At 44.0% G+C, this 21,301-nt stretch overlaps 1 protein-coding gene across 1 annotated transcript in view; it reads right to left on the reverse strand.

Annotated features, from left to right (window-relative positions):
- AKAP12 (A-kinase anchoring protein 12) overlaps positions 1 to 21,301 on the reverse strand; it is a 100,476-nt gene that overhangs the window by 26,561 nt on the left and 52,614 nt on the right. The window contains exon 2 of the mRNA XM_053904381.1: positions 18,183 to 18,297. Coding sequence (XP_053760356.1) covers positions 18,183 to 18,297 — 115 coding nt within the window. The remainder of the gene's footprint in view (positions 1 to 18,182; positions 18,298 to 21,301) is intronic.

Below are 21,301 nucleotides of genomic sequence, written 5' to 3' on the forward strand. Positions count from 1 at the left end.
CAGTGTGTCCCCCGTCCCTCCCGCCCCCATGGAGCCCACACCACTTCTTCAACTGTCCCAGGAGCCCCAACTACCTCGGGGACCTATGGTCTCAGTAATACCTCACTACTCAGCACTAACTGTTGGGGACAGCACATGGCCATCATCTGCCACCTCTGAAATACACATGTCCCACTTATGGGTATGTCTTGTTGATTCTGACCTTGCTTAACTGTGCTACCAGCTCCTTTCCTTCCTGGAAGTCTAACTTCTAACAGAAGGACGGGCACCAGAAGCTCCACAAGCTGGACTGGAGGAAACTTCACTAGTTACAAATTTAAGGCCCCAAACAACACTTGCAAAGATAAATGGAGGGGCGACGGGGGGGGGGGGGGGGGGGGGGGGGGGGGGCAGGGCTCAGTCCGTTGAGTGTGTCTGACTTCAGTTCAAGAAGTATCTCACAGTTCATGAGTTCAAGCCCCACATCAGGCTTGCTGCTGTCAGTGCAAAGCCCGCTTCAGATCCTCTGTTTACCACCCACCCCCAGCTCTGCCCTTCCCCCCTCTCAAAAATAAATAAAAATTTAAAAAAAAAGATAAATGTACTGCTGTGTAATTTTGTTAAGCTTTTTCTTTTTAAGACACTGGTAAAGAGACTAACACGTCTAATCTGCTATTCTTATAGAAGTAGTTAAAACCACAAGGCAGGGGCGCCTGGGTGGCTCAGTTGGTTAAGCGTCGGACTTCGACTCAGGTCACAATCTCGCAGTCCGTGAGTTCGAGCCCCGCGTCGGGCTCTGGGCTGATGGCTCGGAGCCTGGAGCCTGCTTCGGATTCTGTGTCTCCCTCTCTCTCTGCCCCTCCCCCGTTCATGCTCTGTTTCTCTCTGTCTCAAAAATAAATAAACGTTAAAAAAAAAAAAAAAACACAAGGCAGAGAGCAGAGCAAGAAAGGTGGCAAGTTGTTGACTCTCAGCAGATAGTTCTCCTTTGATCTCCACCTCTAAGAGGAACCAAGGACAGGGCGTGTGTGGCAGCTGCTGGCTAAGCCTCTCTGCGTCTGCATTTACAAAGAAAAGTCATCAATCAGGATGAAAGCAGAAGTAAAGATCAGAACTAGGGTCAGTATACAATGCAGCAAACTTTTTCCTTTGTCATCACTTCCATTCCCTGTTTTTATTAAAGCAAAATTATAGGGGAAGAGACCATCACCCAAAGCACAAATTATGTTCTGGAAGATACTTACCATATCACAAATAGGTAGAGGACAGAAAAGCTGTTTTCCCAAATCTGCATGGTTTGTTCAACAAATCTTTGCCACATTCTGGCTCTGTGTTAATTATGCTGTGCACCCAGGGATACAATTAGAGATTATCCTTGGCCCTGGGGAGGTCATCTGGTGGCAGACACATCCGGAGGCCAAAGTGGGCACACTCTAATGTAGCTCACTTCAGAAACTATCCGAGCTAGCCTCTGCCAGCACAGGATGTGTGAAGGGGTCAGCCCTCCCAGTCCTCCCAGGGGGGCGCAAAGGAAGACAGTCCACGCAGAGGGAGTGCCGCGAGCAAAGGCAAGAAGGACATAACAGTTGGTAAATGATGAGTTCCTTATAGCTTCAAGTTCAGAGCACATGGCGAGAACGATGCAAGGGAAGGGGCAGAGATGGTAACTGAAATGAGAACAAGAAGTACATATCTGAGGCTTTTGAATTTGAATGACAACTTAATAGCTTTGTAACAAATAACCCAATTAAAAAAAAAAAAAAAAAAACGGGCAAAAGGATCTACGTAGACATTTCTCTAAAGTACATACACAAATGTATACACAGGGAGCGCCTGAAAAGACACTCAACATCATCAGCCATTAGGAAAATGCCAAACAAAACCACGAGATCCAATTTGCACCCCCTAGGCGGGCTGTAATCAAAAAGATAGACAATAACAAGGTGTGGAGAAATCAGAACCTTCCTACATTGCTAGCGGAAATGTAACATGGTGTAGCTGCTTTGGAAAACAGTCTAGCAATTGTTCACAATGTTAAACATAGATTTACCATTGTGACCCAGCAACTCTACTCCTAGGTACATACCCAAGAGAAACTACATCCACACAAAAACTTGCACAGGAACACTGATGACAGCATTATTCACAGTAGCCCAAACGAGAAGCAACCTAAATATCCATCAACTGAGGCATGGAAAACTAAATTAGGTGTATCATACAATAGCATGTTATTCAGCAGTAAGAAAGGAATTAAGTATACATGCTATTACACCGATAAAGAATGAAAAAATTGCTAAGTGAAAGAAACTAGTCACCAAAGAGCACATACTGACATAAATTCACTTTTATTTACTTAATTTATTTTACTTGGCGGGGCGGGGGGGGGGGGGGGGGGGGTTGCATGCAAGCTGGGGAGAGAGGCAGAGGGAGAATCCCAAGCAGGCTCCGTGCTCGGTGCAGAGCCCGACGTGGGGCTCGATCCCACAATCCTGGGATCACGACCTGAGGCAAGATCAAGAGTCAGACGCTCAACAACCGACTGAGCCAACCTGGTGCCTCTAATTCCATTTATGTGAAATATCCAGAATAGGCAAATTGACAGAAAGTGGACTAATGGGTGCCTAGAACCAGGGAGGTGGGGAGAGAGGGACTGACTGCTAACAGGTTTGGGGGTTCTTTAGGAGAGGATGGAAATGTTCTGAAATGCATGGTGGTGCTGGTGGTACAATCTGTGGATATTACTAAAACCCACTGAAATCTAAATGGGCCAATTGCATGGTATATGAATTATATCTGATTGAAGTTTTTGGTTTGTTTTTTTTTTAAGAATTTTTTATTAGTTTGGAAGGCTCCAAGGAGGAGGCTTTGGAGCAGAGCTGGTGACACAATTTGAACTGTGATTTTAAATAGGTAACAGGGCAGCAATGCCAAGGAGGAAGACAGTCTGGAAACAGTGATGCCCATAAGGAGCAAGGCATCATTAGTCACATCATGTACTAACTGAAAGACGCCCATGAGGCGATGGGAAGGCAACTGATGACGAGGAAAACTATGAGATCGTCTGGATGAAAAAATGGAATGAAAAATAAGAAAGGTCTGGAACCCTGAGGAAGAGGAATCTGAAAAAGGATGGAGTAGGGACAGAGATTAGGGGCAATCAAGGAGACAGCGGCATCAGAAGCCAAAGCCGGAGAGGATTAAAGGTGGAAATAGTGGTCGGCACAGGAGCACATCACACAGAGCCGGGACACAGGTCAGGAACTCGAGAGGCCTCGGTCTGGGGGGCAGTGGGGGAGGGAGGGCAGGCCCAGCAGACAAACAGCCAGTAGAAGGACACCATAAGGACACCTCTCTTTCCTGAGAGGGAGGGGACAGGGGCGCATACACCAGAACAAGCACCGATACCACGTTCCTTCACTGCCTCCAAGAGGGCTTGAGTATTAAACCCAAATATGAAACGCGGGGAAATGGGGAGATAGACACCAAACCCAGGTCTCCCCACCCCCTTTCACTGCCTTTCCAAGATGGCCGTAACTTGGAGGAGAATCAACCAACAACCCAGAAGTCGCTTCTTTTTTCCTATGGCTGGAAGAGGGCAGGTGAAATCAAAGGGAGCGTTGTTCACCACTGTAACTCTAAAAGGCTTCGAGGTCATCTAAGGATGAGCTCAAAATTGCAGAAAGAGAGGAACACAGACACGGTCTCAATGACATTAGCAAGTCACATGCAGGATGGGTAGGTTCTCCTGGGCTCTGTCCCCATGCTATATACCCAGACAAATACCAGCTAATTGAGTCTTATGGTCCAGCTGAATTGGACATGTTTATATAGACATGGCTATTCTGACTCAAAGTCCTCAACAAATAATCTGAAGAGTTCCTCAAGGGGAATGTTGTAGACACCAAATGAGAGATACAGATTTATGTTTGAGAATGTTGACTGCTTGGGATGTACAATATTTAAAGAGCCGATGTGTCCTACCAGTAGGAAAATGGTGTATCTCATCCCTTCGGTGGAATATTTGGCAAAAACAACATATTTGAAGTAGTTGATGACAAGGAAAATGGCTACATCAATATATAAGTTCACACCTTTATTCAGGATAAAAGCAGGGTATAAACTATATATTGAATATAATCTCAATTTTGCTTTTTATTACGTATGTATTTTTGAGAGAAAGAGCACGGACGTGAGCGGGAACAAGGCAGAGGGGGAGGGGGAGAGAGACTCCTAAGCCCACTTGGGGCTCAATCTCCTGACCCTGAGATCATGACCTGAGCAGACATTGAGAGTCAGATGCTTAACGGAGAGAGCCATCCAGATGCCCCGCAATTTTGCTTTTTAAAATTCGTATGTACCAAAAAGAATTAAAAGAAAAGAAAGAGAAGAAATAAGATAAAATAAAATGCATATGTACCTGAGGCTGAGGAAGAAAACCCAGAAAGAAAAACAATAAAAGCCAACCACAGTGGAATTATGGGCAATCTCTATCTCAGTATTTTCCTACATTTTATAAATCTTCCACAGCTTTGTTGCTTTTATGGTCAGAATGCGAGCATATTAGATGCCTGACTCTGGGTTGGACAGGGTAGGGTGGTCCAGCACTCCCAGATCTTGAATCCAGGAGTACTTCTGATATTCTATTAAAAAAAGCACAGTGGTCCAAATGATCCTGATCTTCAACTCTCCAACCACTGGAACATATAAATTAGCGAGCTAAAAGCACATTAAATTTTCCGTGTGCTCTTTTAAAAATTATGAAGTAAGAAAAACGTGCCTTACTACCAGATCTGGTCGGATACATGAACAGGAATCAATTATTTCCTGAATGCCTTGTGTTCAAATCTTCGATTCATCTGAAGCCTGAATATCTCTGTCTTCGGCAAAGTATTTAAGTCTCTGGGCTTCAACTGATTGGGGGAATAAATATGTCACCCAAAGTAATGTTATTCTGAGGTTAACACCAGCACTATTGAGTATATTTTAGAAGCAGAATAAATGTTAGCTATTAACATTTATTAATATTTATCACTTTAAACCATGCATCTCAACAGGGGTGATATTGCTTTCAATGGAAAGAAAACTGGTTCATGAGGAGGAGGCTACGTGTATATGAGGCATAGATAGATAGATAGATAGATAGATAGATAGATAGATAACCTAAACCGATATACAATTCATCTATGCTATTCAAATTTTAGGGGGTGCACTAGGAAAATATCTAAAAACATTCCTTTCTGGGGTGATAATGAAAAGAAGGTTGAGAAATAGTCTTTAATACAGATAAGCCACATTTTAAAGAATTCTTTGAAAAATATTTCTGGAAAGGCAAGAGTGCTACTTTTTCATCAGTTTTTCAGAAATGCATGGTAATAAGAGAAGTATTATCTTGTGCTAGAAGTAATCATTCTGAGCACCTTTTCCTCTCGCTTTTCCAGAGAGGATCTTAATTTGCCTGGAGTCTTAACCAAAAGGAATCAAGGGGTTGGGGGGGAGGGGGGGGCGGGGTGGCCAGGGGGGACAAGCTGAAGGCAGACTCGGAACAATAATAGTTATTTACCCCCCCCCACCCCCAGAGCCCACTAGCATTCCGCATCTGTCCTCCTGAATCATGGTGTGAATCCCCAAGCAAGCAACATATACAACTTCCGATTTTCTAATAGCCGCATCAAAATGAATCTGAAAAAATGAGGTTAACCTAGTATCAACATAATATTACGGCAACCTGTACTCAAATTACTAATGAGATAGTTTACATTCCTTTTTTTTTTTTTTTTTTTGTACTAAGTCTTTGAAACCCAGTATGTATTTCACTCACAAAGCACAACTCAAATAGGATTAGCAAAATGTTCAAGTGCTATGTGGCTGCAGCACAGCTCTGAAACTACAAAATACTGAATGTTCCCCTCTTTCTGCGACTTTTCCAGTGACAATCCTATCCTGCTTTAATCTCCTAGCCTTCTGGACAGAAATTACAAGACACCCAATCACAGAACTGCCCTCACTACTTCAGGGTCCAGTTTAGAGTTGACCCTTTCCACTCTCCTAGAATTATCTAGCATTAGCCCAGATCCTATAACAAGGCCCTTCCACTTCCCCATTACAAAGACTTCCATGCAGGAATCCTCCCTTGGTTTAGCACTTAAATAAATCTAACTTGGTTGGACTACAGATGAGTTCCTGGTGGCCTCAATGTGGCAAAGAATTAAATTCCCATTGATGGATTTAGTTGGTACACCTGTCTTTTCCATCGTCTCTTAATTTGTTAATATATTTGAGTTAATGTTTCAATCTATTACTTTTCCCACCAACTTTCATTATGAAAGTTGTGCTTTATGAAGCACATTATGAAAAAGTGCTTTCAATGATTTGTTTTCATCTAAAAGGTCAACTTACTAGTATATTTAGACCGGCTTCAAAAATAAATGCAAAGCAAAAATTGACATTTGCAGGAGAAATATATTTAATCATGTAGTCACATGAATTACAATTGCAAAGATGACTTTTTTTACAAATCTAGAGTGTGACAGTTAAAAGCATGTGCTTTTTTTTTTTTAAGTCAATGTAAAATTTACCGCTCAGATAAAGAGTAAATTCTGGATGACAGCAGGTTTAACTTCTACTCCCTCCAAGAAACATACTCCTGGATCACCAAGATTTAATGCATAAACTTCAAGGTCAGGAAAAGACAGAAAACGTAAGAAATTTGACGTGGTAACTGGTTTGACCCCCTCAATATACCTGCATCCTAAACTATCAGTGGAAAAAGTAATTCAACTTATGCTATAGAAATCGCCTTTAAAAGCCTCAGACTGGGGCGCCTGGGTGGCTCAGCTGGTTGAGCGTCCGGCTTCGGCTCAGGAGCCAGGGGGCGAGGGAAATAGGAAGTTGTAGGGGGTTAAAAAAAATTTTTTTTTTAACATTTATTTAGTTTTGAGAGGGTAGGAGGGGCAGAGAGCGAGGGAGACGGAGAATTCAAAGCAGGCTCTGGGCTGAGAGCCCGATCCTGACCTCAGCCGAAGTCTGTGGATCAACCGACTGAGCCACTCAGGCACCCCGGAAGTAGTTTTTAATGTACAGAAGTTCAGTTTTGCAAGATGAAAACGGTTTTGGAGATGGATAGTGGTGATGGCCGTACACGGGAAGGTACTGAATGCCACCGATCTGGGTGCTTAAAAGTGGTAAGGTTGGCAAATTTTGTTATGCGTGTCATTTTTTATTTAAAACAGAAAGACCCTAGGTCTCCCCTCCCACATTCTGCATAGCCAGACGCTCTTCACTTATCTACCCCAGAGGTGACTGGAGTGCACCTGAGTCTGGGAGGTGGGGGAACAGACACTCAAAGGCACACCAAAGCCCACTGTCCTGAAAAGCAAGTGGAGTTTATGCACACCGCTCCCAGACTCTCCCCTACTAGGCTCCAAAGAGGAGACTGAACACTCCAGAAAACAAGAGTCTTCTTGGGGCAATTTGACCAGCCCAAGAAAAGCGATGTTAAGATCAACCAGATCACCTTTCGGGGATGGCCACGTTGTCCCAGTAACACAAGTCCTAAACAATTTTTAAATATGACAAAACAGCCCCTGAATCAGACATGTAACAAAAACACCTATTATAAAAAGACCAAAAAAAAAGCAATTTGGAAGAGACTGAGGCTATGCAGAGAAATAAACTTTCAAAGAAATCCTCAGAGAGATATTGCAGCCAAGAAAAAACAGGATACTTCAAAAATGAATTGTTTAGGAAAAAAATCAGTTCTTAGAAATTAAAAACAAAAATAACAAAGTTAAATCTAGTCTTAAGACATTTTCCCAGAAAACAGAGCCAAATACAAAGAGATAAATAATAGGAAAAAAAGGTTTTGATTAGGACCATTCTCGAAGGTCTAAAATCTGAATAAGAGTAATTCCAAAAAGACAACAAAGAAAAAGAGAGGAATGGATGAAATAATTTCCCAGAAGCGAAGGGCATGGGTTTCTCGACTGAAAGAACTCCTAAGAACCCAGCTTGTTGGATAAATGGATTCACATGGAGATCCACTGTTGCAAGATTTCCAGAAGACTTTAAGAAACCATGAGCCATCCGAGGGATTAAGAAGCAGATTCCAACAGTGATACACGTATCAAGACAACACTGACAGAATCCTAGCATGTTCGAGTGCATGAATGGAAATTAACACGACTGGGTGGATGTTTAAGGCTCACACTGGACACACATGAGAAAAATGCTTCTCTTCTGTAAAAAGTTCATTCCCTGAGCTTAGACAATGAGGCCACTAGCTGGTGGCTCTGCAGGAAGCCACCAATGTACAAACTTAAAGCATCTTTCATTCATTTGTGACAGGCAATGATTTGGAACTAAGTGGAGGTCATCTTACTGTCATCTTCAGCTACTGCATCAAGTCATGCAAGGCTGTGTGCTTATGATCACGATGAGTGAAGGCCAAAGAGTGACTTTAATTCCAACATTAGAAATACATCAAAGTATACTGACATTTTCTTCCCTCTATTTGGCTTTAGTTCATTTAGCAACATCCTTGGTAAGGAGCCTCCTTCATTTGCTTCTCCATCAATGTACTTGTCTCCACTCCAAGCAATTCTTTCAGTACATCATTCTTGGTATAAAGCAAACCAAGTTCTCACGTTTTCAAGAGGCTGAGGGGCACCTGGGTGGCTCAGTCGGTGGAGTGTCCGACTTCGGCTCACGTCATGATCTCACGGTCTGTGAGTTCGAGCCCCGTGTCGGGCTCTGTGCTGCCCGGAGCCTGGAGCCTGCTTCGGATTCTGTGTCTCCCTCTCTCTCTGCCCCTCCCCTGCTCATGCTCTGTCTCTCTGTCTCAAAAATAAATAAAAACATTAAAAAAATAAAGAAAGAAAGAAGCTGAGAAATAAACTCTTCTTCAAAAGCAGGAATATTTATTTTTATTTATTTATTTTTAATTTTTTAACGTTTATTTATTTTTGAGACAAGGAGAGACCGAGCATGAACGGGGGAGGGGCAGAGAGACAGGGAGACACAGAATCCGAAGCAGGCTCCAGGCTCCGAGCCATCAGCCCAGAGCCCGACGCGGGGCTCGAACTCACGGACCGCGAGATCGTGACCTAAGTCGAAGTCGGACGCTTAACTGAGCCACCCAGGCGCCCCAAAAAGCAGGAATATTTAAATTGAAACCCAGTTGTGCTTGGCAAGTTTCCATCAAGCACATGCATACTCGAAATATATAAGCACTGGCATTTTTCTTTAAACGTGAGACGGCTTATTTTCTCTGGAAATGTTTTGCCTAGAGAAGAAAAGATTAAAGGAAAGACAGGATAAATGTTTTCAAATACTTAGAGGGCTCCCATGTGGAAAAAGGAGGTGAGTCCGTTCTATGTAGTTCCAGAAGGCAGTCCTGGGAACAGAGAAGAGCAGGTTTAAGCAGAAGAGCCGCCTGTATGGGGGGGCGGGGCAGAAGCCTGGTCTAGACCACCTCCAAGTTCCCTTTCACCAAGGCCACTAAACCAGATTTTGCAGATCATGCAGGCAGGTGTTCGGGGGCTGAACTGTGCCCTCTGCACAGTTAAAGCCTGAAACCCCCAGCATAGCAGAATGCGGCCTGTATTTAGGGAGGTGATTAATTTAGAGAGAGATCCCTGTCATGGGCCAAATCCAACCTGACGGCATCCTTATAAAAAGCATGAGGACACACCGAAGCCAGGGCTGTGCATACATAGGGGAAAGACTGAACACAGCCACAAGGAGAGCCAAGGAGAGGCCTCGGGGAAACTGAACCTGCTGACACCTTGAACTTGGGACTTCACAGCCTCGAGAGTTGTGAGAAAATAAATTTCTGTTTAAGCCACCTGTTCTGTACTATTTTGTTGGGGCGGCCCTCGGAAACTGATACAGCAGGATAACCGCCTTGTGCTTGTCTGTCTCTAAACTCTGGTGTCCATGTTAAGACAGGTGAAAGCAGTTCATTCGATTAACTAAACCTCCTATATGTTGCTCTTCACCAAAAAGAACGGCATACATTGTTACTATCACACTATACTGACACTTCAAGGGCAGAAGCAGTTGGTAAAAATACAAAGTGTGGTATTCAGGAATAAGACCCACTGGACAGAATTTAAACTCAGAGACTGTATCTTCTGGAAGTTACCAAAGCATCCTTCTTTATATAACATAGGGACCTTGTGCTCGAGAATATACCATTGCTGGAACCATCCATCTGGGGGTTGCTATGTTAGGTGAAAATGGGATCGTTTTAGTTTTTTGAAGTTTATTTATCATCTCTCTATCCAACATGCAGCTTGAACTCACGGCCCCCAAATCAAGAGTCCTTCTTCCTCCACGCTCCTCCCTAAATTGGAACCGTTTTAAAAATGAGTCAGTCTTTGAGAAAGCATCTAAAAGATTGTCGTTCAATAAATGAAATGGCTAAAATAATGTATTGTTTCCAAATGGGCTTAGTCACAATTAAAGAACCATTAACCTTCGGCCACTTCAGTCCCCTCCAAGGGAAAGGATCTGAATCTTGGCAACTAACGCAGACCAGCCTATAGACCGTCTCCCCTGTGTGTTTCCTCAAGTGAACCACAACGTTGACCCTGCTTAGTGGACTCAACCAGCCTCAAACCTACAGCTATTTATAGGTAAGTCTTAAGGTTACTGCAACTTAAGGTTGAATGCCCGTCTTCAGGACAAGTAGATATGGAATTTATCACTGTCACCCAGTGGGGCCATAACCAATCCTATTATATAATTTCAATCTTCCATACAGGGGGAAAGACATCACCAGTGTGGCCACATTTGTGAAGCTACGTATCTTTGTTTTGTACCTAAATGATTATCTGTTGAGACATCTTGATTTTCCCCTCTTGAACTTGTTCATTAAATTAAAATTTCAAATATAGAAGTAGACTTTTTTTTACTTTTAAGTAATCCCTACAGGCGATGTGGGGCTCAAACCTAAAACCCCGAGATCAAGAGTGATATACTCCACCGACTGACCCAGCCATGTGCCCCAAATCTAGAAGATGCCTTTTAAGTTTGGACAAAAAGGGGGCGCCAGGGTGGCTGAGTCAGTTAAGCGCCGGACTTCGGCTCTGGTCATGAGCTCTGGGTCCTTGGGTCTGAGCCCCGCGTCAGGCTCTGTGCTGACAGCTCAGAGCCTGGTGCCTGCTTTGGATTCTGTGTCTCCCTTTCCCTCTGCCCCTCCCCTGCTTACGCGCGCACATGCACCCACTCTCTCTCACTCTGTCTCAAAAGTAAACAAACATTATAAAAAATTTTAAAAGAAGATTAGAGGAAAAAGAAAGTGTTTTCACAAAAGGGCATAATGGAATTACCAGGTAGATTCCCACCTGCCCAAGGTCACTTGGATGTCTTCAGCGGCTAACCCATCATTTGGTTTTCAGTGTTTATATTACTGGTTAATTCTGATGTTACTCAGTCCTAGAATTTCAGAGTTGGCTGAGGATGATGATTTTACATAGGAAAACTGATGATCAGTGAGATAAGGGGATACATTCAACTCAAGGTGACACACACAAAAAAACAGTGACTAAAAAACAGTGTCCCCATGTTTCTGTTGCCTAGAATAAACCGAGCATAAAAAGGACCAGAAGTCCTTTCCTACTCCTTTCCTCATACTCCATACCCTGACCACCATTTTTCACGTTAGAAGGAATAATAAAGGTTCATTGCACTGTCAGACTTGAATATAGGAAGAAATTCTTCCCTATAAGGGTTAGCTGTTAATTACTAGGAAAAAAAAAAAAAAACAACAAACCTGGGGCGCCTGGGGGCTCAGTCACTTAAGCTTCCGACCCTTGATTTAGGCTCAGGTCATGATCTCATGGTTTGTGAGATCAAGCCCCACATTGGGCTCTCCGCCAGCACCTTGGAGACTGCTTGGGATTCTCCGTCTTGCCCCCTCTCTCTTCCCCTCCCTAGCTCACGCGTGCACACGTGAGCTCTCTCACACGTCTCTCTCTCAAAATAAATAAATAAACATAAAGCAAAAAAAACCCTGTGTTTCTTTAAAGATGAAAGCAGTAGTTATCTGTCAATGGCATAATTTCAGAGAGGAACTCTAAAAACATCCCTGTAAAAAACATGAATAAAAACCGGTTCCCAGAAACTGCAAACTACAGTACTCTCTTGCTGACGTTCAAGTCTTATTTTATGAGTGTTCCCTCTAGTTTTCAAAACATTACAAAACAGGATACAGCTTGAGAAAATGTCAGGCAATAACACTGTATTCGAACCAAAGCAGGGGTGGGAGGGATGCTCCTCTTTGTCTACTGAGCACTCACGAGGGATAGCATTCCTGAGTCCTCATTTCATCACGATCAACCCCTGGATAATCTAGAGTAAGCACCTGTAAGAACACGGCATGGTGTGCTGGGAAGGATCCAGCTCTGTTAGTGCCGATGCACCAAAGGAAAGGAGGTCTGGGGTAAATCCATTAAGTTGCACAAAGGTAAAAAAACTAATAGATCCTCCTCTCTCTCGAGTAAATGTTAACTCATTAGTTAATGTCAACTTAAACATGCCTTCATGTGTTCAAGTATTTGTTGAGCACTTACTATGTATCAGACACTGTTTAAGTATTTATTTATTTTTGGAAGAGCGCAAGCTGGGGAAGGGCGGGGGGGGGGGGGGGGGGCGGGGGGAGGGGACAGAGGATCTGAAGCGGGCTCTGCACTGACAGGCTGGCAGCAGATGTGGGACCGTGAGATCATGACCTGAGCCGAAGTCGGATGCTCAACGATCTGAGCCACCCAGGTGCTCCCAGACAGTTCAGACTTGGGGGATTCAGCACTGAACCATATGGACTAGACCTCCCCCCCCCCCCAAGAAATCTCTGCCCGTGGTTCCTGTATTTTAGCAGAAGTGGAGGCAAGAGACAGGCATAGTCAACGTGACATGTTGACAAGCCAATGTGGGAAAAAATAAAGAGGAATGGAGGGTAGTAATTTGGGCAACAGGCATGACTTCGTGAGAATACTAACAAGGTCCCAATTATGTCATAAATTGAAATAGAAAAGGGATGGAATCCTGTTTCTTCACAGTTAAGAATGGTGGGGGTAGGAGGGGGGGGGGTCATCCTCTAACAGAGACTTGGAAAGGATCTTAGGTACTCACTGTCCAGATAAAGTTCTTAAGTGATCAAAGAGCAAAGAACTACCGGTAATTCCAGAATGGACTTTCTGTAAGGTAACAAGGTCCTCGGGGAAGGTTGTGATCACTTGGCAGTCAGTAACATTTTGGCTTTTCCGAATCCCAAAGGCACTAAACACCAGAATCTGGCAGGTTTCAAACAGCAAACTTAATAAAAGCTAAGACAGTGACATTAAGCACCATTAGGAAAACGAAATCGTCCGTAAGGTTGCAAATTAAGCTTCTAGATAACTTGAGCGATGGATACCCCATTTTTGTTATGGTATCGGGGAGACGATATCCAGATGCTGTAGCAAAGTGGAATCCTGCAGAATGTAAGAAACACCTTCTCTAAAAGACTTCTGTTTTAAGTGACATTTGGGGTTTTCCTGTTTTAACATTTTTCTTGGCGTTTCCCAGGATTGCCTCTGGATCACAGCAATGACCCTCCTTACCGTTCTGATCAGCTTAACAAAGCTGGCTGCTGCTCGGAATGCTGCTGGCTCCAGAGTGGCAAATGTCAGGAGCAGAGCCCCGACTACCGCTCCATTGCCGCTGGTGTAAACATCCTCATTCAGGGCACGCGACCAGTATAAACGCACACGTGAACAAAAATTTAAAAGCAAAAAAAGATTTGTTTATTCACAAAAACAAATGTGACCTGTGGAGACGGAAAAATCATGGCATTCACGTGCTTTATAATGTTTGCTGTGTCTGCTTTGCAGAAAGGCAAATCTCAAAGAGGAAACAGAAATGACTGCCTTATAAATGATAAGTCCAAATGCATGAAGATCTGAAACAATCAATCGATAATATGCACACGGCAATGAGTGGAGTAGGTACTTTATTTCATAAAAATATATCATCTAAATAAGGAAGGTCTTAAGTTTTTTGATTTTGTAATATTGAATTTTCCCATCTGGAAAAAAAAAATAATCTGTGCAACAGATACCAAGGCTACATTTTTTTTTTTTTTTTTTTGAGTCGGAAAGTTTTAATTTGCAAAAGTTTTACATCTAAAATTGGACCTGGACCAATTTGTAATGTTTTAAAAATCATTCTTGCTGAGGCATTTAATTCATAGAAAATCCATAAGCCACAGACTATAAAAAAATGACAGTTTGGGACAGAGAGGGCTCTTTATTTTATTTTAATTTTTTTTTTAACGTTTATTTATTTTTGAGACAGAGAGAGACAGAGCATGAACGGGGGAGGGTCGGAGACAGGGAGACACAGAATCTGAAACAGGCTCCAGGCTCTGAGCTGTCAGCACAGAGCCCAACGCGGGGCTTGAACTCACTGACCACGAGATCATGACCTGAGCCGAAGTCAGACGCTTAACCGACTGAGCCACCCAGGCGTCCCGAGAGGGCTCTTTAAAAATCTTTTCAACAGAAGCAGATTTTCCATAGAACTAATGGCACTCGTGCAACCACTGTGAATGCTGGGGATAGCATGACATGATAAAATTTTTTTTTCTTTTTTTTTTTTAAGTTTATTTTGAGAGAGAGAGAGAGAGAGAGAGAGAGAGCGAGCGAGCATGTGAACCAGGGAGGGGCAAACAGAGAGGAAGAGAGAATCCCAAACATACCCCGTGCTGTCAGCACACAGCCTGATGCAGGGCTCGATCTCATGACCACAAGAACACGACCTGAGCCGAAATCAAGAGTCAGATGCTTAACCGACTGGGCCACCCAGGCACCCCAACAGAATTTTCTAATTGGGAAAAGGTTGCGGTTCTACAGAAGCAGTTTTGATAAATGGTAAACCATCCAAAAAGAATTCAGAAGGGGTAAATCTCCAAGGCTAAAGTAGTTTGTTGTGAATTGTTTTTTTTTTTTTATTTTAATAATTATTTGTTTTCAACTCAGATTGTCTGCTTTCTAAAAGATGGCCCGTGAAATTACATAATCTTCAAGTCCTCTACGAAATACCTATATACATATTTAACCCTGCTGCACAGATTAGCATTTAGGAAGAAGTTCCTTTTTTGTGTCATTTATGGAAAGTTTACAAGGAAACAGGATTCCGTTTTCATTCGAGGAAGAAGATTGGTTCTGAATTACCACTATTCCTGGTTTCAGCAAGAAAACAAGCAAGTTAAGGTCAGAAAATATTCTGGCTCTGTCTAAATATAGTCAGCCACTTTAATTTTTTTTTTTTTATTTCTGAGAGAGAAAGAAAGAGAGAGAGAGCAAGCAGGGAAGGGGCAGAGAGAGAGAGAGAGAGGGGAGACACAGAATCTAAAGCAGGCTCCAGGCTCTGAGCTGTCAGCACAGAACCCAATGCGGGGCTTGAACCCAGAACCTCGACATCATGATGTAAGCCGAAATCAGATGCATGACAGGCTGAACCACCCAGATGCCCCTTGGCCACTTTAAGTTAAAAACCCTCTAGCAGGGGGCACCTGGGTGGCTCAGTCTGTTAAGCACCCAACTTCGGCTCAGGTCATGATCTCCCGGTTTCTGAGTTCGAGCCCCACGGTGAGCTCTGTGTGGACAGGTCAGAGCCTGGAGCCTGCTTCTGATTCTGTGTCTCTCTCTGTCCCTCCCCCACTCACACTCTGTCTCTCTGTCTCCCTGTCTCAAAAATAAACAAACATTAAGAAACCTCTAGCAGGAATGGCCCTTGTTCACAGTTTTCTCCCGTTAATTGATCCATTTATGGCAGAACCAACACTGTTGGTCAATTCTCCAAGGGAACAAGACGGGTCAGATCTATTCTTACTGTTGTGGACAGGAGTGGAAACCCAGGTCCCTCAAATCCTACAAATAAGTGTTACACACCAAATCATGCCTTTGTTTACATTATCGTAAGCATCGCTGGGGAAGAGATTTTCTGGAAATAACCATCAAATATAGCCTTAGGCTATCACTGCCCAAAAGAAAAGCATGAAAAAATATTTTTTAATAATTTGCCCTAAAGACTGTCCGTATTTACAGTGCCAGGCAAGTAAAAGGGAGAAGAAAAAAAACCAAGGTACCAAGCTCCTTTGGAGACCCTAATAAGTCAATGAATGACAGTTCATCGTAAAAGCAGGGCCTCAGGTGGTGGCCTTTGCAGCCCTAGGCCCCCTGCCTGTCTTTTCGTAGGTGACAAGGCCTTTTCAGGCCTTTTGAAGGGCAAGGTATATTAATTGCCGCTTTTCTTGCAGGGAGGTATTGGATATTTGCTAGAGCCCCAAGGCCATGATCAGAAGCCTAGGTCAGCTCAGGGAGACAATGGAATGATCTTCTGCTAAGGCATGTCCTTGATCCTTCTCTGTCTTCTGCTGATCACATCCATCGGCCAGCGTCAGATAGGAAGCCTGCCTGACCCAGGCTCTCCCTTGGTGGTGTATTTCAGTGATCCCACATTGCTACTAAATATTCCTCAAGTGCACTCTGCTTTCACAGCCCGGTTATCTAGTACACTTTCCTTGCTGGGTTTTCATTCTATGCTTTGCTCAGAAGACACTGTCCTAACAGACAAGGCTTTGGACATGCTCAGCACAGTGAAGGCACAGCAGTTAAGAGTTCACGCTTGAGAATCTGCTGATCTGGGTTTGAACCTTGAGAACAATAGTACCCGCCTCATTAAAGACCACACTGCACAAAAGGCACAGATCCAGGACCCAGAGGAAAAGCTTGCGAAGTGTTGGCTGTTATTATTCTACTCACTTTGGCTCTCATCCCTTGTCAACAAACCTAACCCCTACCCTGCCTCCGTCCCCAGATCTTATCCACCCTTGGATCTCAAATGATTGCACCACCAGAACTGAGGGCAGCTCTCACTCCTTGCAAAACTCACATGATAACCACCACGCTGCTTTGTCTTAACCTTCCTTTGATCCTTCTATAGACCCGCTTCTTGTCGTCCCCCCAACCCCGCCACCAGTGGTGGGTCGTTTCTCAGTTTGTTCATCTTCCCTGAAGCACCGAGCACAGTTGGCTTGGCCATAGAAGGCTCCCAACCTGCTGTGGCTTGACTCGATTCAAAAGTTGCCATGGGAAGGACAAAGCCCGGGCCTTTGGAATTTGAGTTGGGGCCATTCCAATTATTTTGGTAGAGATGATTTGAAACTTTCACACCGGGTCATGCAAATCCTCCCTTCTGTGAGACTGTATATATTTCTAATGTTATATTGTGCCTGTGGTGTTATATAAAGATCAGTATTCCCACCAACTTCAAAAGCAGCTCGCTGCTTGAAGTAGCTACATGGGGGTATTGAGCAAGAAGAGAAACAGGTTCCACATGTTAGGAGAGTCTCATTTAACCAAGGCCATAGCCAGTCTCCTCTCACGGGGCTTTCCCCTACATTTGTCTTATTTATGTTGCATAGAAGACACAATTCACTGCATGCCAAATCATCATTTCATATATCTTCTAGAGTGGTTGTGAAATTATCCCTTTGTTTACGATTGAATGGAAGGAGAAGACAGAGGAAGTTTCTTCTTCAACCTGTGGCCCTTCCACAGAGAAGGGTGCTCGGTCAAGGTACTTGATTCTGACCCTAATGACCCTAAACCATGGTCCTTGCTACCTCACGGGGGCTGACTCGAACTAGGTGACAATGTGGTGAAAGATTCGCTTTCTAGTAACCACCCCCGTGGGACCTGGTAGTCTCAAGAGCTAGAAAACACGCAATGTATCGTAGCCTGAGCAAAGACAAGCGTGCATCCTGAAACATACACAACTAGAAAAATCTGTGCGAGAGGAAGCTACTCTCCAGAGTGAGAGAGACTGACTCTTAAAGCAACCACGACCCTGGGGTTTCCAACAAGAATTCACAGGAACGCCAGTGAACACCAGACGAGTAGTTGAGAGAAGGCAAAAAAAAAAGTTCCAGATAAAAATATCTAAGAAACATGAAACGTGACTTCACTCCTACACCTAAGTATAGAGAAATATTTCCCTTTGGAACCCATTGATCGCTTTTGTTGTCGAAATCAGGCAACCCCAGGCGGGATGTTCTATATTCTTCCCAGGCCTGTTTTCCTTGTTTTCCGCGGATTCGCTGCAGGTGTCGTCCACCCTCCAGTCCCTGCTTCCGCCCAGAGCCCGAAGAGGCAGCTTACCATCTGTGACAGGGACTTCTTCTTCCTGGCCATTCAGGGCTCCCTCCTGGGGGCTGAAATCTTCTTCCTCAGCTAAGCCATTGGCAGGAGACAGCTGACCATTCTTCTGGAGGAGCTACACGGAAAACAAAACCATGTAAACTTCAGTGACGATGAAGATTTAAGTCTTTTAATACGCTGCATGATCCCGCTACCTTACAAAAGGTCCCGGGCGCAGATACGGCTTTGCATCAGGGTAAATGTGTGCACCACTCCATCCATTCACTCACCTAAATGCCATCCCTGACATACATCCCAGTCCTATTGAATATACAACAAGTAAGTCAGGTGTGGTCCCAGCCCCCTTGAGCTTACAAACTTCTATCAAAAGCAGACTTCAAGAAAAAAAATGTTGTTTTCCTTAAAGCAACGTTTTTCCTTGTGTTTAGATGCAGGTTATACATTTGACCAGAATATACCTAAGTGACAATATGACCTTCTCAGGAGAAAGGGCAGACATGTAAATAAACAATTATGGAAACGGTCATGGTGGAGAAAGACAAGTCACAATAAACAGAGGAGCCCCAACCTATGGGGTGTTGGGAGAAAAGGGAGTACGGATAAAGCTGAGACTGAAGTTCCCACGTGATGGGCGTATGAGAAAAGAAAGGTGCAGGGGAGGCAGAGAAGGGAGGCAAATTAGGAACCCCATGGTTTGAAGACCAGTGTACTCAGAGACAAGAGAACAAAGAAGAGATGCGTCACACATGCTTTTCCAAGTCAGTTTTTTCTTGAAAATGTTACTAAAATGGACATCGGTCCTCTAACCCGGAGAATACCCTATGCAATTGATGTTTTCAGTTGCAAAAATAGTAGACATATGATATACCGTTATTTTGTTTTAATGTTTATTTATTTCTGAGACAGAGACAGACAGAGCATGAACAGAGCATGAGCAGAGAGAGAGGGAGAGAGGGAGACGAAGAATCCGAAGCAGGCTCCAGACTGATCTGTCAGCACAGAGCCCGACACGGGGCTCGAAGTCATGGACCGGGAGATCATGACCTGAGCCGAAGTCGGATGCTCAACTGACTGAGCTACCCAGTCGCCCCTATGTTATTATTATTTTTTTTTTTTTTTTTTTTTAAACCTGAGAATATAGGTAAAAAGTGTTAAGGCTATTACAAAAATAGCTCAATAACCATTTAGGAACCTCAGGATGTCAACAATGCTTTACAATCTGCACACATTTCCCAGTATATGAAAACCAATGTAGGCAGGTGGTGTTATTTCCATTTCACAGCAGGGAACACTGGAACCCAGTGGGATCACAGAGGGTGGGGGTTGGTGGGCCACAGATCCCACAGCACAGACGGAAGCACCACAGCCCGAAGGCCAGCACTCCCCACCAAGAACTTCCAGGGTTTTTTCCACAGCACTACAGATTGCTGAAGGACCTGTTGCGGTGCGTAACGATAAAATGGCACTAAGAGGGGTGCCTGGGTGGCTCAGTCGGTTGAGCGTCCGACTTCGGCTCACGTCATGATCTCACGGCTCGTGAGTTCGAGCCCCGCGTCGGGCTCTGTGCTGACGGCTCAGAGCCTGGAGCCTGCTTCGGATTCTGTGTCTCCCTCTCTCTCTGCCCCTCCCCTGCTCATGCTCTCTCTCTCCCGGTCTCAAAAATAAATAAAAACATTAAGAAAAAAATTAAAAAAAAAAAAATGGCACTAAGAGTATTCCACAGGCTCCAGACCCACCCACCCCAAAGAAATCTCCGGGCCCAGCACTCCCCTTGGCATCAGTCCGTGCTGCTTACAGGCTAGCAGAGCACATTGGGCAAACCACTGACTTTGATCGGAGCCTTGAAGGGACAGCAGGTTCAGCAGGTTCAAGACACGTCAATCGGGAAGTCCTGAACCGAGCTAAATTGATTTCACCTGGCTGTTGCCGGCTCCCAGCAAAGCTGCCCTTCGGCGGCACGGGCTGCCTCCTGAAATAATATCACTGCACTTGAATACTTACTCCACAGATGGAGGAGTCGGCTTCAAAATGCCCACGCTGAGTCTACTTATGAGAATGCTCAGATCGCATTTCCACTTAAAGTCTGCTCTTACCAAACTATGAAAGATAGGAGTCTGAAATGAAACCTAAAGACAAAAGTGGGGGTGGGGGGTGGGGAGGGAGGTCTCCACAATGCCCATTAGCAAAAAGGTCAGCGTGTAAGAGTATTTGGACTAAATATCACTGGTTATGTGAACACGTCCAAGTCAGATTTGATTAGCGACGTGAAGGAGAGGCAGGAGGAAAGCAGGGAACGTATATTATTGCGAGCTCCGCAGAAATCCAGTGGATCTTCAATTTAAAAAATGCTTGATGTGCACCGTGATGAGCAAACTAAATGGGGAACGTGAGAAAGCAGTGTGTTGTCTTCAGTTTATTTATTTATTTTGAGAGACAGAGACAGCATGAGTAGGGGAGGGGCAGAGAGAGAGAAAGAGAGAGGAATAGAGAGAGAGAATCCCAAGCAGGCTCAGTGCTGCCAGCACAGGGCCCCAGGCAGGGCTTGAGCTCACGAAACCACAAGACTGTGCATGACCTGAGCCAAAACCAAGAGTCGGCCGCTCAACGGACTGAGCCACCCAGGCGCCCCAAGAAAGCAGTATTAATGCCTCAATTTTTCAATGCAATAAACGTTGGGCAACTGTGCCCCTTGTTTAGGAACCAACAGTTTGAAGTTTTACCGTTTAGAGTCCTACAGAATTTTTATAATTCCTGGAAGAGTTCTCATAATTCTTTACGAATTGTCAAACCCAAGCTATCTTTACCCAGAGCCAAACTGAGTGTTTTTAAATGCAAAACATCTACAGGACACAGGCACAAACTTTCCTCTCCTCGTACATGTTACATACATATAATGAAGTACATTAAATAATATCAGATGAGTCTTAAAATCTGGCATTACTTGCTAGCCCTCCTTGTACCCAAAGTGTGATGATTATGGATTAGTTACATCCAGTGACCACAGGACCCTGTCCCTATTTCCAAAAAGCACTTGATGGATTAACGTTGGTACCAGACAATATATGACAAGGATATTATTGAAACTGAGTTTTGAGCCAATTTTGTTACATGCATAGCTT

Source organism: Panthera pardus, unplaced genomic scaffold (assembly GCF_024362965.1).
Source record: "Panthera pardus isolate Hobbes unplaced genomic scaffold, ASM2436296v1 HiC_scaffold_17, whole genome shotgun sequence".
Taxonomy (NCBI): Eukaryota; Metazoa; Chordata; class Mammalia; order Carnivora; family Felidae; genus Panthera; species Panthera pardus.